We start from the raw sequence: 14,345 nt of genomic DNA, 5'->3' as shown, positions 1-14,345 counted from the left end.
GGAAAGTGAGTATATTTTTATGAGGGCATTTTTTCAACCTAGCATATCCTCCTTTAGTGTGTCTTTGCAGTGTTTGGCTCCTTCTTATATTGATTTGAATTATTAGATTATTTTTTAGTACTCTGAGAACCACCTTGTAAAAATTTTGATATAGCAAGCAGTTATTTGTCACATCTTTATTCTTTATTTTCTTTGATACTAACTTCTAGAGCAGGGGTCATCAACTGTAGCCTGGTCAAAAGTCCATCTTGTTGCCTGCTGTTGCATGGCCCACTAGCTAAGGATGGCTTTACATTTATAAATGGTTGAAAAAAATCGAAGGAAGAATAATATTTTGTCACCAATGAAATTACATGAAATTCAAATTTCAGTGTCTATAAACAAAATGAAATTGGAATACAGCCACACTCCCTCATTTACCTACTCTCTGTCACTGCTTTCATGCCACAGTAGCAGAGTTGAGTAGTTGGGGCTAAGGCCATATGGCCCAGAAAGCCAAAAATGTTTACAATTTGGCCCTTTACAGAAAAAGTTTGCTGACCTCTTTTTTAGTAGGAATGTCTTTTTTTTTCTCTGGCTCTTAGCATGCAGCACTAAATGTTTATTGGTGAATACATAAATATTTAACTTGAGGTAAGAATTGCACTGGTGGAGCAAGGATTTGGTATGATTCCCAAAAAGATTCTTTTTTTTTTTTGGATTGAGAAACTGGTAGCTGCAGTAATTTGCTTGAAGTCTGAAATCTAGGTGCCAGGAGGGTCATGCATACTGAAACTTGTGGAGGACAATCCTTCCTCGCCTCTTTCTACCTTCAGGTAGTTTGCTGGCTATCCTTGGCATTCCTCGGCTTGCAGATGCACCACTTCAGTCTCTTCCTCTGTCATCTTGTGGCCTTCTCCCTTGTGTGTCTGTCTGTCTGTGTGCCCACATTCCTCTCTTCTTATAAGACACCAGTCATGCTGGATTAAGGGCCATCCTCATCGAGCCTGGTTTCATCTTTTTTTTTTTTAATGCCAGAAAACACGTAACAAATGCAAACATTCCTCTTTGGTTTCATCTGAACTAATCATCTCTTTAAAGGTCCCATTTCCAAAAACTGCCACCATTAAGAGCCTTCCAGGGGGACAGGGTTCGACCCAGAACAAAGCAGCTCAGGCAGGACTACTCTGCATGGCAACTCTGGACCTTCAGGATTTGGGACCAAGGTGCTGTCTGGATGTTAAGTGAGGAGAGGCCTGGCCTGGGCCCCCTGCAGGCTCTCCCTTCTCACTTCTCTCAGACTTCTTTCACTTCTGGCTTTCGCAGCTTGTGAAAGGAAGTGTGTTATATTTGAATACCACCGAGTCAGAAATGAGCTCACTTGTGAAGGGGCAGATTTTTTCTTAATCCAAGGTTGTTTGCCGTTATTAGAAGATTGTGAATGAGAGTGATAAAGATGAAACAGAAGCACAGTGGACCTGCTGATAAGAAACGGTTGAGAAAATAGAGTGACTAGACAATTTTGGGGTGGCAAAATTTGAGGATTTTCCCCTTTCCTTTTCCTTCTGAAAACAAAAGCTTCCTGTGTGTACTAACGTCAGTGGAGGACACCAAGTCCAGATAACTCCATAACTTGATTCTGTTACACCACAGCTGGTTTCTTTTACTCTCAAGTTTTGCCTCTTTAAAGTTTTGCCTCTTTAAAATAAGTGTATAAAAATACAAATACAGTATTTGTCAGTGTTCAAGATTTTGCTTTTATCTCTATGTATGTAAGATGTTTACATACCAGCAGATTTTATATTTAGGTCTAATAAACTCTGATTAGCACATCAAAAAATTGCATATTTGGTAGAAAAATGTCTATATGAGTAAATATGACTGTTTTTAATTTTCTAAATAAAATTAACAAGGTTTAAATGGTGTTAGAAAACATATTTTATATATTTTGATTCTTCCTGACAGGACATTCGACTCACATATTGATTGCTTCAGGAAATGATGGACTTGCAACCTCAATTGAATTGGGAATATTGTCTCCTTCCTGCAACCCTGCCCATCTCCAGCCCTTTCCCTTAATACCTGGTTAAGCTACATCTTCTCTCAGCTAATAATAATCTTTATCATGACATGCTAGTTATTTGTTATATTAATTGTAACTGTGTTTCACAGGTAATGATCATTTTGAGGAGTGTTTTCTAACTCTTCTTGTTTTCTGTTTCTATGTTCTGTATATAAACTTGTAAATACATGAGTATAAATGATCAGAATGTAAATATTTCTCCTTGCTCAGAATGCCAGTTCACTCTAAATAGTTAAAATCTCGTCTGTTCCTTTCAGTTTTCTGAAAGTTTTAGTGGGTATGTGTATAATGTATGTATGTGAATGTTAATAGAGTATATGATATATCAAGCAGTTCATTTCAGCAACAATGCAGTGAGCTGTTTTTGAGTGTCCCCAGGTGCCAGGTCCTGCAGTAGGTTCTGGGGACAGAGAGAGGTGGAACCATGTGGGTCCTACTCTCGGGTTGCTTGGTCTCCTAAGAGACAGGCTTGGAGACAACGTGAGTGTGAGGAGGTGAAACAACGGGAACATATTCAAGGAACAGAGGTGGCCCGGAGAAGGGAGGGATTATTAATTCATTTTGTTGAGGACAAGAAAGGTTTCACAGAGAAGATTGCAGTCCACTTGGGTGTTGGAGGAAAGAAGTGATTTCCATGTGAAGAGACCAGTGTGTTGGATTGAGATGTATTGGCATCTACAAGTTTTGTATATACTGCTCCTTCAGAAGTTAAAGTGGTATACCTTTACGTTTAATAAGCCAGATGATCTCTGAGGCTTCCTATATTATAAGTGTTAGTTTTAGAAAGTAAACATGATCGATTCCTGGAGCCTGCCCATGCCAAAAAAAAAAGCATGACCGAAAATTGCACAATTTGTTAAAACCATACCATCTGCTGAGATCTTGTCTTTTCTCTTATTCAGCATTAGCTGTTATTTGTGAGATACTAAGCCAGTACTTGGAAACTATTCTTGCAGTGATGTAAATTGATGTTCCCTACCCTTCTTCTCTGCCCTCCAACCTGCGGCTCTCTGACAGCTGGTGAGTCTGCTGCTGATTGGGATTGCCGCGTGGGGCATCGGCTTCGGGCTCATCTCCAGTCTCCGCGTGGTGGGCGTGGCCATCGCAGTGGGCATCTTCTTGTTCCTGATCGCTTTAGTGGGGCTGATTGGCGCTGTGAAGCACCATCAGGTGCTGCTGTTTTTTGTATCCTTTCTATTAAGTGGAATTGATCCCCGTGGGGTTTGTGTCCTTGCTTGTTAATTGATTGCTAATTTATAGCTACACTTAATTTTAAATTATATTAGGAAGTTAAATGGCAGACAGCAACTCCTAGCAAGCCCTGTGTGTATGTCTTCAGCGTAGAACTATCTCTTAGAGTAGTTACTGTATGTTTATATATTCTAGCTGTTATCCCATCAGGAAGAACATATTCTGCGAATTTACTGTAGTCCTGCAGATTTCAGAGTTACACTGAATTGCTTCAGTGAATTCTAGGACCTTTTTCGGATTATTAGTATTTGTATGAGAATTTCATTGTTTTTTATTTTTAGACTTAACCTTAAGGGAGCTTATATGCATCTATCTATATTTACTTCTTATTTTATATATTTAAGCTTTTTACTCTAAATAAAATTCTAGCAGATCTGCCTTTACTTAATTATAATTCTTGTTAGTTTTTTTCTACCCGAACTTAAATCTAAGCATGTTATCAAAATAATCATCTATTCTTTTTTTTAATTTTCTGTTGTTGGTTCTCTTTTCTGAATGGGTTGTTTCTAGTGCATTCTAAAGTTCATCCATTTTATGCTATTAAAAGTGTTTAGAAATGACCTTAACTTGTAACTCTCAGTACATGATTATTCTCTTACTTGTATTTATTGTTCAGTTTTCTGTGTCCTGTGCTTGTTTAGCCCTGAACAAGGAGCAGCAGGTAAGTTATGTCTTTTCCTTCTACTTCATTAATACTACGTAGGATGAATGTGGGGCTCAGGGGTGGGGGAAGGTAATTTCTTCTTGCTTAGAATGTCATTTTCACTCTAAATAACTCAAGTCTGTTTGTACTATTTTCATTCCACTAAAAGATGATATTTGCCCATTCTCCTCCCACCTCATGAAGGAAGCATTTGTTCCAGAATGATCGAAGTTCCTTTGTAGCAGTTACTCTTTTCAAGGTCTAATTTGTGCAGAAATATGGCTCTTTTGTTTTGGGGCAACAGTTGTAAAGTCTGTCCTGATAAACTGAGAATTATACCTTTGAACCAAAGGCTTCTTTTAAATTGCACATGAACAGACTTTCATTCTTGGAATAGAAATAATGCCTTAATTTTTGTTTAAGATTGAGGGATAAGCCTTTGAAAAGTTTTAATGATCTTGCAAAGATATTTTATTTTAAGTACAGTCAGAACTAAAAATTACAGACTCGAGCTTTATCCATTTTATGCAGAGATGACACATTTTAACATATATATTAAATACATTCTAGGGTCAGCTTCTTGAAGTTGGGTGGAACAGCACAGCAAGTGCTCGTAATGACATCCAGAGAAATTTGAACTGCTGTGGGTTCCGAAGTTTTAACCGTAGTGATACCTGCCCAGCCGTAAGTATAAAGTATAATTTTTATTTTTGTTTTAGAAATGTATAGCACCCAGATGAATAATGATTAACTGGAAAAATTGATTTTATGAGGCTGAATTATATTTATAAACTGCCTATTATATACCCACATTGTATATTTGCCTGTTCTCAAACACCCACCCTTGAGAATGCTGAATATTGCATGGCCCTGCGAGGCACAGATGCATTTAGTCCGTAGTCCCTGATTCCCCCCCCATTCTTCTTCTCCTAGAACAAGTTGTGAAAGATAAATAATGGCAGAGCAGTCTTAGAGATTCAGGAGAGGTGTGTAAAGGTTTCAGTTTTGGACTTTATCAGTAGTAGTAGGAGGAGATGGATCTGTACTAAACTTGACTTTTTTTTTTAATTAGCAGAATTGTAGGTTTGCAGAAAAATCATGTAGAAAGTACAAAGTTCCCATATACTTCCCTTCCTACCCATAATAATGTTGATGAAACAGCTTTGCTATTATTATTATTATTATGCTATTAGTGACAGCCTGTAGGTTACAATAGGGTTCACTGTTTTGTGTGGTACAGTTTTATGGCTTTTAAGAACTTTTATTCTGGTAGCATATATACCAACTAAAATTTCCCCCTTTTAATCACATTCAAATATACTACTCAATGGTGTTGATTCACATCATTGTGTCAGCGCCACTAGCACTAAACTGGGTTTCTGAAGCAGCTAAACACCCCCCAGGATGGAGGACACAGAACTGCCGTTTTCCCTCGCTCTCCTCTCCCACAGAACTGCCGTTTTCCCTCGCTCTCCTCTCCTCTCTTCGTGCCCTTTGTGTTCAGCAGCTGAGCTAGCGGTGGGCCAGCTAAAGCCCTCCCAGGCCTTCCTACCAGGTTCCACAGCTCCTGCCCAGTGCCCTGTGAGCTTGAACTCAGGCTTGGCTCTCTGGAAAGTCCACACATGTCTCGGTCTTGGGGAAACTCCTATTAGCGCCTCCCTGGGCCCTGAGCTGGTTTCCCTTCAGTGAGGTCTCTTTGTTGAGGTTCATTTTTACTCATAGGTGCCTGTATTAGTTCTATTGCTATGTAATAGAATTAATCCAAACGTAACAGCTTCAAACAACACTACCCCTTTTACAATCTCACGCCTCCCCTGGGAGAGGAGCTCGAGTATGAGTTAGTTACGTTCTCTGCTCACCAGGTAGAAATCAAGTTCAGCTGTGACTGTCATCTCCTCTGAAGCCAGGGATTTTCTTCCCTGGTTGTTGGCAGAATTCGGTTCCTTGTGGTTGGCCGAGGTCCTGTTTTCTTTTGTACCTGGGGTCTCTCTCAGCATCGAGAGGCTACTCTCAGGTCCCAATTAAATGCCCCCCCCCCAGGACATGGCAGCAGCAAGACAGCATGAGGACCTTCTCTCTGGTCTGCTAAAGCCGAGTCTGCTGTAATGCAGTGCAGCCATGGGAGAGGCTGGCCCAGCACACTCACACGTCCTGCCCACGCCCATTGAGGGTTGTACAGAGTGTGTACACCAGGGGACATCTTGGGAACCATCTCAGAATTCTGTGTACCACAAGGCCAGATGTGCTGACTAAAGAGCCAAGACCCAAATCAGATATAATATTCCCAGACACTAGTTCTCTTTTTCTTTTCAGCTTCTATATGCTCTTCATAAATGGACTTTGAAATAAAGTTCTTTTCTTTAATTGATACAGAGCTGTGCTACCAGCGGTCACCAGTGCTTATCGTGTGCTCCGATAATAGGAGAATATGCTGGAGAGGTTTTGAGATTTGTTGGCGGCATTGGCCTCTTCTTCAGTTTTACGGAGGTACGTGAAACTAAATTTAATAATATTTCTCCTCTGTTAGAAGGATCCTCATTTAAATAGCAGCTGAGGGCATGGTACTTTACCTTAGCATGGCACCTGAAGTTTGAAATGAATCAGTGGATATTTTCATTGAGAAATAACATTGTTACAGGAGAAAGCCTTGCTTGATCTGTTTCCTTTCATGTAAAATGTGACGAGTAAATAAAATGAAATTAGACAGTATTGTCTCTAGGGTCTCCTCTAGCTCTAGAGCTTTATGATAAATTATACATTTTAATTGAATTTTTGAATAGGAAAAACATTCCATTTAACATATAAATTGAGATATATGTCACACATACACAAATATCTATATATAAAAGTATTCCTTAAAAAATTGCCTTTCAACCCATTCCCCGTTTTTCCTTTTTCCCAGCCTTCCAAAACCTACAGGTAGCCACCATACTAATTTTTTAGATATGCAATATATATTTATACTGTATTACATCAAAAATTTAAATGTAACATGCCTATAAACCAAAACACGTGTTATTTGATAATTTTTAAAGAATGCTGAATTCCCTTTTCACTATATAAACGTCTCACTACCTTGGACATTTTTTTGATACTTCTGAGTTGACTATAGGTATCAAAATTAAAAATTTTTTTCTAATGTAGAAGTTCCACTTACACTTTTATTTCCTGGAGATAATCTCGTAACTACTTAAAATGAATACACAAAAATGTTTGTTGTTTATAACAGCACACCTTTGGACCGGCTTACTTTCATCAGTAATGAACAGGTTAAAGTATATTACATAGGAGCACTTGGTTAAGTAATAGATTCAAGAGCTGCACCATTTGGGTTAAAAACTTGCTCTACTCTTTATTAACTCTGTGACCTTGGGCAAGTTGCTAAAACTTTCTATGCCTCTGTTCCCTCACCTGTAAAATAAGGACAATGATGGTTCCTATTTCATGGATAAGATTGAATTAGTTTTTGTGAACCAGTACCAGTGTCTAGCACATGGTACTCTTTATGTGTTTGTTAAATAAATTCCTTTTCCTCCTCCATTAGACAGACTCCAAATGGATTATTGTGATCAATAGAGCAAATTTGGGACTTAGCACAATTCCCTAGAAGTAATTAAAGTGCTAATGGGTGACTGTAAAGTCAAATAAATATAAAATCAGAATAAAAGTCAGCTGTTTTATTCCATTAAATTTGCAGGTATTTTCAATCTATGTAGAATTTTTTATTTTCAGTCTAGGTAGAATTTTTTATTACTTAAATTGATTTTGAAGTAGCAGAAACAACACATTTCTGAATAAGAACATTCTTAATAAGAACATATTGTTCACTAAATTTTTCATGAACCTGATGTGGACAGTAGCACAATTATAGCTTAACATTTGTAAAATTAGAGAGCTAGGAATGATAATTTTTTTTTCAATAATCTGTGTTAGTAAATGTCTTTATAGGATTTTTGTTGCTGCTTAATTAAAAAAAGTTTTATTGTGAATTATAACATATATGCAGAGAAAAGAAAGAAAAGTCAGTAATTTTCAAAGTGCATTTCAACAAGCAGTTACAGAACAGATTTCAGAGTTTGTTATGAGTTGCCATTCCATTTTTTTCATGTTTTTCCTTCTAGTTGCTCCAAAACACTGGAGGCTAGCAGAAATATCAAAATAGTGTTTAGCAGTCATATTTGTATGTTAAATCCTATCTTCTCTGTTATAATTCCAACTTCTTTTTTTTAAATTAATTTAAAAAATTAACAACAAACAAAAGCATTAACATATTCCGTTCTACATGTATAATCAGTAATTCTTAATTCTTTTTTTGTAAAATATTTCTATTGAGAAATATCCATACACATACTGTCCAACCATGTTATACAATCACTGGCTTACAAGATCATCACATAGTTGTGTCATCACCGTAACCATTTTTATAACATTTGTGTCACTCCAGAAAAAGAAACAAAAAAGAACTAAGGCATCCCCTACCCCCCTCCCTCTTTTTGGCCCAAAGTATTTCAATCTATCTAATTTTTACTCTTTATCTATACCTATTTATTAATTTTTTATCCTTATTTTTTATTCATCTGTCCATACCCTGGATAAAAGGAGCATCAGACACAAGGTTTTCACAGTCACACAGCTTAATTTTTTCTTAATTTTTTTATTTATTAAAAAAAAAAATTACAAGAAAGAAATGCGAACATTCTTAACATTTGCTCATTCCGTTCTACGTATATAATCAGTAGTTCACAATATCATCACATAGTTGCATATTCATCATTATGATCATTTCTTGGAACATTTGCATCAATTCAGAAAAAGAAATAAAAGGACAACAGAAAAATAAAATGAAAACAGAAAAAAAAGAAAAAAAAAATCATACATACCATACCCCTTAACCCTCCCTGTCATTGATCACTAGCATTTCAAACTAAATTTATTTTAACGTTTGTTCCCCCTATTATTTATTTTTATTCCGTATGTTCTACTGTCTGTTGACAAAGTAGATAAAAGAAGCATCAGACACAAGGTTGTCACAATCACACAGTCACATTGTGAAAGCTATATCATTATACAATCATCTTCAAGAAACATGGCTACTGGAACACAGCTCTACATTTTCAGGAATCAAGCGTCCCTCCAGCTTCACACTGCTTAATTTTTAATGAACCCAGTTTTTTTCTGAATTATCAAATACGTGTTTTTCCTGTTCAGACTCTGCGGTGTTGGTGGCTGTCTCCTCTTTCCACTGTAATCAGTTACCACACATTCAATGGCTTCAAGCAGCACAAATTATCTTACATACTTCTGGATGGCAGAAGTCTAAATTGGGTTTGCAGGACTCGTTTTCCTTTCGGGGCTCTAGGGGAGAATCTGTTTTCCTTGCCTTTTCAGCATTTAGAGGCCGCCTGTGTTCCTTCACTTGTGGCCTTTTCCTCTTTCTTCAGAACCAGCATCTACTTTCTCTGACTCTTCTGTCATCCTGTCTCCTCTCTGTTCTCCTTGACCCTCCTACCTTCTCATTACACAAGGACCCTTCTCATTACATGCGAGCCCACCTGGGTAGTGCATGATAATCTCCTTTTCAAGTCACAGCTGCAGAGACCCTTTACCTGTAAGGTGACTGGGATTAGGGTTTGAGGGGCGTGTAATTCTGCCTACACACTGCTCACGGTAAGTTTTTCTTGAGGTCACTTATTTAGATTTCAGAAAGAAAAAGAAATCTCTCCCTTTGGGACAAATAATGTAAAAGGCTTCAGAGATTGTAGTGCCGTCTTAGCGGTAAATGGAATATACATAACCATGACTTTCCCTTCTTTTTTGTTTTTCCTTCCCTATTTCAGATCCTGGGCGTATGGTTGACCTACAGATACAGGAACCAGAAAGATCCTCGTGCTAACCCTAGCGCATTTCTTTGAGCGAACAAGAAAAACCTTTCATAGTCTGCATTTGTTCAGTTTCTCCAACTTTTAAGTTAAGCTGTTTTACCTGTGTAAGGAAATAGTATCTGAAAAATGACATTATTGACAGTGGAAGTATATATTTCTACTCTTATGTTTCTCTAAATGTTTTTGCTTTTCCATTGCTAAAAAAAAAAACAAAAAAATTGAAGTGTATGGTCTCCTAAGTCTCAGTAGCACCTGTGTGATCTGTGCACATGTTGTCTGCCGCTGCCCACTGTGGCCTTCCATAGCATTTGTATGTGCAGAAGAAGTTTGTATGGCACTACTGTGTTGATCATATGGGAATCGGAATATCCACCTCACTGGAATAATTGTATGTAGCACAGTGCTGCATAGGTAACTCCTACTGGGAAAAAAGTTGAGGTTTGTTAAAGCCAGGATATATGGAATTCTCTTATGTTCAGTTCAATATGGGAAATTCAAATTTCCATTTTTTTCCCTTAGGAAAGATGTGTTGTGGTGAAAATTGTTACTATCAAGTGATAATTTAGTTCTCGTAGTCTTTTAGGATTACATTAATGCATTCTAGAAATAGCTAGATCTTTAAGAAAGTGTTGGTTTAGTTTTTGGACTTTTAGAGGTAAGTGTGAAGGAGAAGTGGTCTCATGAAATGTACTACTGTATAAGCATTTACCTTTTGCATTCAAAATGGAATGAATTTGAGTAATTCAGAAAGTATGTCTATATAATCTTGATGATCCTTTTGTAATAATTTGAAGTCCAAAAGACTGCATTTTTCAAGTTATCTTCAATGTGTTGGCCAGTATAGCAAAAAGATATTTGATTATCTGAAATACCTTTTTCATGAAATTTCTCAGTATTGTAACAGCAATTTCTCAAATCCAAACATGTTTGAATATGATCTCCCTGTAATTTGAAATTGAGATAGTATTGTGATTCTGTATATTATATTAAAAAAAAATTAAAGGATGGAAACCTTTGGGTTCTCTTTGACTGACTTATATTATCCTAATGTATAACTCAAGCTGTAAAAATGAACTTCCAGCACGAATATCTATTGGTTGTCATCCCATATCCTTTCTTGAAGTCTTCCAGTGATTAGTGTCATCACCCTGGTGAGAAAGGTTCTTTAAAGAGATGCTGTGTATATTTATGTAGGAAAATATGTAAGTTCTTTCCCATTACCAAAAATTTCTGATTTCTTATCTCATATTCTATATAGTACATGATATTTTATTCATAAGAGTCTTGATAGGTTTTAGACGAGCAAAGTGTTATATTTAATCTTATGAGAAACTGAATTGTGACAATTCCTGTGCTGTCATGTTGAACTCTGGGGAAATCCAAATGATACGCTCAGTTTTACCTAAGATGAGATTGGAAGTAATATAAAGGAAGTGAGGTTTTTGAACTGTCTTCCTTTAAAGCACTCTGTATTTTTTTATTTGTTACATTTTGAAGTTCCTCTGAAGTTCTGGAATCCCCTAATATAATACTTTTCTTGGTATAGTAGTGAATATAAATGGAAAATTCCAGAGAAAACCAACCTTGATTTGCGTTCTAATTGCAATAACCTTTTTTTGATTAACCCAATTACAAATAAGGGTTTGGGAAGAATGAATCTTTAGAGCTATTAAACTATAGGATTATAAGAGTAGGAAATAATTGAAGATTAGTCACTGGAAAAAAAAATACATATTTTCAAGCAAGAGGGGCAGCTCTGTCAGATTAATCTGACCGTTTTGTTGTCTCAGGCAGATCTGAAGGTGGTGGATTATTACCTAAACCCTCTTTGAGTTTTCCTGTGATCTTTCTGGGTGTGGACAGACATGTGGCTTCTACTCCACAGGGTGTTACTGTGCCCACTAGAAGGGCTCTTCTTTGGTCCATCCTGAATCCTGCATGGACCTCCTAGTGGGAGGTCAGGCTGACCCCAGGGTTACAGGAAGCCCCTCCCGTGTGCACAGAAGAGCTGCTCACATAGGGCATGGGGGTGGCATGAGGCGAGGCAGACCAGGGGAATATTTGCCCCATTAGCCTTGATGTTAAAGGTGAAATTTCAGCTAGGGAATAAAATGCTAAAACAAAGAAAAGAATGTTAGACTATGATCTCCAAAATCTGAGCTCATGGATTAAATGCATCTCAGATACTCTGTTATTTACCTAACAGTTGCATTTGGTATGAAAACCAGTTCTGCATGTTCCCTAAGTAATATGCTGCTGAATGAAGAGGAAACCAAAAGTAGTGTGACTTTTAGTTCTCAGTTTCCTTAAGCAAAAACCTTGTCCTACAGTCTTCTACATATTTACCTTAGGTTTATTCATTATTTTGAAAATACATTAAGTAAATACTTAACACTATGTCATTCTTTCGCTGGGTCTAAAAAGTTTATAATCATTTTCACACAGTATTTCACAGGAGAAAAACACAAACAAGCCCCTTGATTGAACATATATCAGCATTAATGTGAATTTTTTCATTTTAGTAGACATGAAAATAAAGTTAAGTGCTAAATTTTCCAGGTTTTTTGATAAATGGGGATTTGCATCAAGTTGTTGTTCTGCTTGGTATGTTTGGGGATTAGCAGGTAATTTTTGTTCCTTGTTCTCTTTTGTGTCCTCTGTGCTAAATGCAGTTGCAACATGTATTGATGGTAATTGTTTTCTAAACAACTTCAAGGAAAGCAAAGACTGCCGGAAATGGGCGGTCTACGACAAGAGGGGGAAGGGGGAACAGTGAGCTAGGTGACAGGCTTGAGAGACAGGGAGAGAATATAGAAATGATTAGAAATTTTTTAAGTATGGCTAGGCTCCAATCCCTGAGAAATATGCCACAAAGACCACTCCCCTCCATGCTCCGCCCCACCACTCGGTAAGAGGGAGGTGGTGGGAACACAACAGAGGCTCTTTGTGCTGAACTTCCAGAATGACAGATCACAATCACCAAGAGACCATTTGAGACAGTGGGAAAGGTAAAAATGAGACCTCCCCTCCTTACTTCTCATTTACTCTCCCCAGGGAAAAAAAAGCCTTCGGAGTTCATGTACAAATGAGGCTTAAGGAGGCACCTGTGAGTTAAACTAGTTGTCAAAGAATGAACTTTGACTTCCCTAGGAGGGTTAACCCACTTTAGCTTACTTTCAGGGTCTTGCTTTTTATGGGTAGTTGAGGTTGCAACTTGATAAGGCATCTTTGGTAAGGTAGGCCATTGTGCTGTTTGAAAAAACGTGCTCTAGTTTTCGAGTACTCTTCCATTTCTATGTAGTAGGAGAAATATCAAGATACGCTTTCATTTGCCATTTATTTAAACATAAATGAAAGATTGTGAGATGGCAGTAAAGGGATTTGGTAAAATAACAGACATTATTAATATTTCTGTGAGCTGAAAACAAAGATTTTCATGTTCGCATATTCCGTACTATTTTTAACCCGTGTGTGTCCACCTCTACTTTTGTTGCAATCACAGCACAGACATTCTTAAATTCTTTTTCATTTGGACTTTTTCTCTTTCTCCATAATGTTCATTATCTTTTTGTCTGACAACATGTTGTACTTTATGTTCGTATACTATGTAACGATTATATTTGAAGTTGCCAGCTTTGTTTTTTGTTTATTTAATAATGTTGTCATTGGCATCTTTACAGAGCTCTGTTTCTGTTGAAATATTTCCCTAAGATGAATACTCAGAACTAGGAGAGACTGTCAAAGTCAAGCAATTTTTTTTTTGCACTTGTTCTGTGTTGCTTTCATGCTTTTCTTAGAAAACCATTTTCCTTGCAACGTTGGCATTTGTTTTCACAAAAACTTAATTGTATTTTAAAATTTATGTTAAATTAACATGTTGTCAGTCAATAAATTTTAAAGACCTAACAATCTTATTTTCACATCAGTCCTGTGGAAAAAAAATAAACATTATTTTGCCTCTATTATAGAAGAAACTTGAATCATTTTAGAAATTGTCATTCAAAATACTTGTGTATAGAAGTAAGATGTCTTTTTTCCTCCTCTTGACCCTCAGAGACCTTTCTAAATGGAATGTTTTCCATTTTTAGCAGAAAGCTACAGGATAGAAAGGTTACCTACTTAGGGGAAGGGAGTTGATTCCCTCTGGTAGTATTTTTGCTGAGAATTTATGTGTCATTCAATTAAGAATATACACATGTTGGATTTCAGACTAAGAGCAAAAGGAGCTTTTGCTGCAGAGCTCCCTCAGCCCCTTCCTCAGCGCCCTTGGCAGGTCCAAGGATCTGAACCAACTGCCATAGTAGCTAGTATTGTATACTCACAGACAGCGCTGCTGCTAGCACCCTCCCTGCCAGCTGCTCACCCTGCCTGATACATGCACCTGCACATCAAAGGAGAGTATCCCAGCAATCTGTCATACTCAAGCCAACAAGCCCCCATCCGGTCAAGGGACAACACACCACCTAGTGGGGCACCCTCCCCTCCTGGTGTCACTTTCCCTTTAAAT

At 37.4% G+C, this 14,345-nt stretch overlaps 1 protein-coding gene across 1 annotated transcript in view; it reads left to right on the top strand.

The window, feature by feature from the left end:
* The window catches only part of TSPAN13 (tetraspanin 13), a 30,076-nt gene extending 16,276 nt beyond the window's left edge, over positions 1 to 13,800 (top strand). Inside the window, exons 2-6 of the mRNA XM_077122359.1 lie at positions 3,080 to 3,247; positions 3,894 to 3,974; positions 4,527 to 4,640; positions 6,330 to 6,443; positions 9,794 to 13,800. Coding sequence (XP_076978474.1) covers positions 3,080 to 3,247; positions 3,894 to 3,974; positions 4,527 to 4,640; positions 6,330 to 6,443; positions 9,794 to 9,868 — 552 coding nt within the window. The 3' untranslated portion in view covers positions 9,869 to 13,800. The remainder of the gene's footprint in view (positions 1 to 3,079; positions 3,248 to 3,893; positions 3,975 to 4,526; positions 4,641 to 6,329; positions 6,444 to 9,793) is intronic.
* The last annotated feature ends 545 nt before the right edge of the window (positions 13,801 to 14,345 follow it).

The sequence above is a fragment of the Tamandua tetradactyla genome, chromosome 1, assembly GCF_023851605.1.
Source record: "Tamandua tetradactyla isolate mTamTet1 chromosome 1, mTamTet1.pri, whole genome shotgun sequence".
Taxonomy (NCBI): domain Eukaryota; kingdom Metazoa; phylum Chordata; class Mammalia; order Pilosa; family Myrmecophagidae; genus Tamandua; species Tamandua tetradactyla.
Note: the sequence above shows the minus strand (reverse complement) of the source record. Positions and strands in the feature narration are given on the sequence as shown.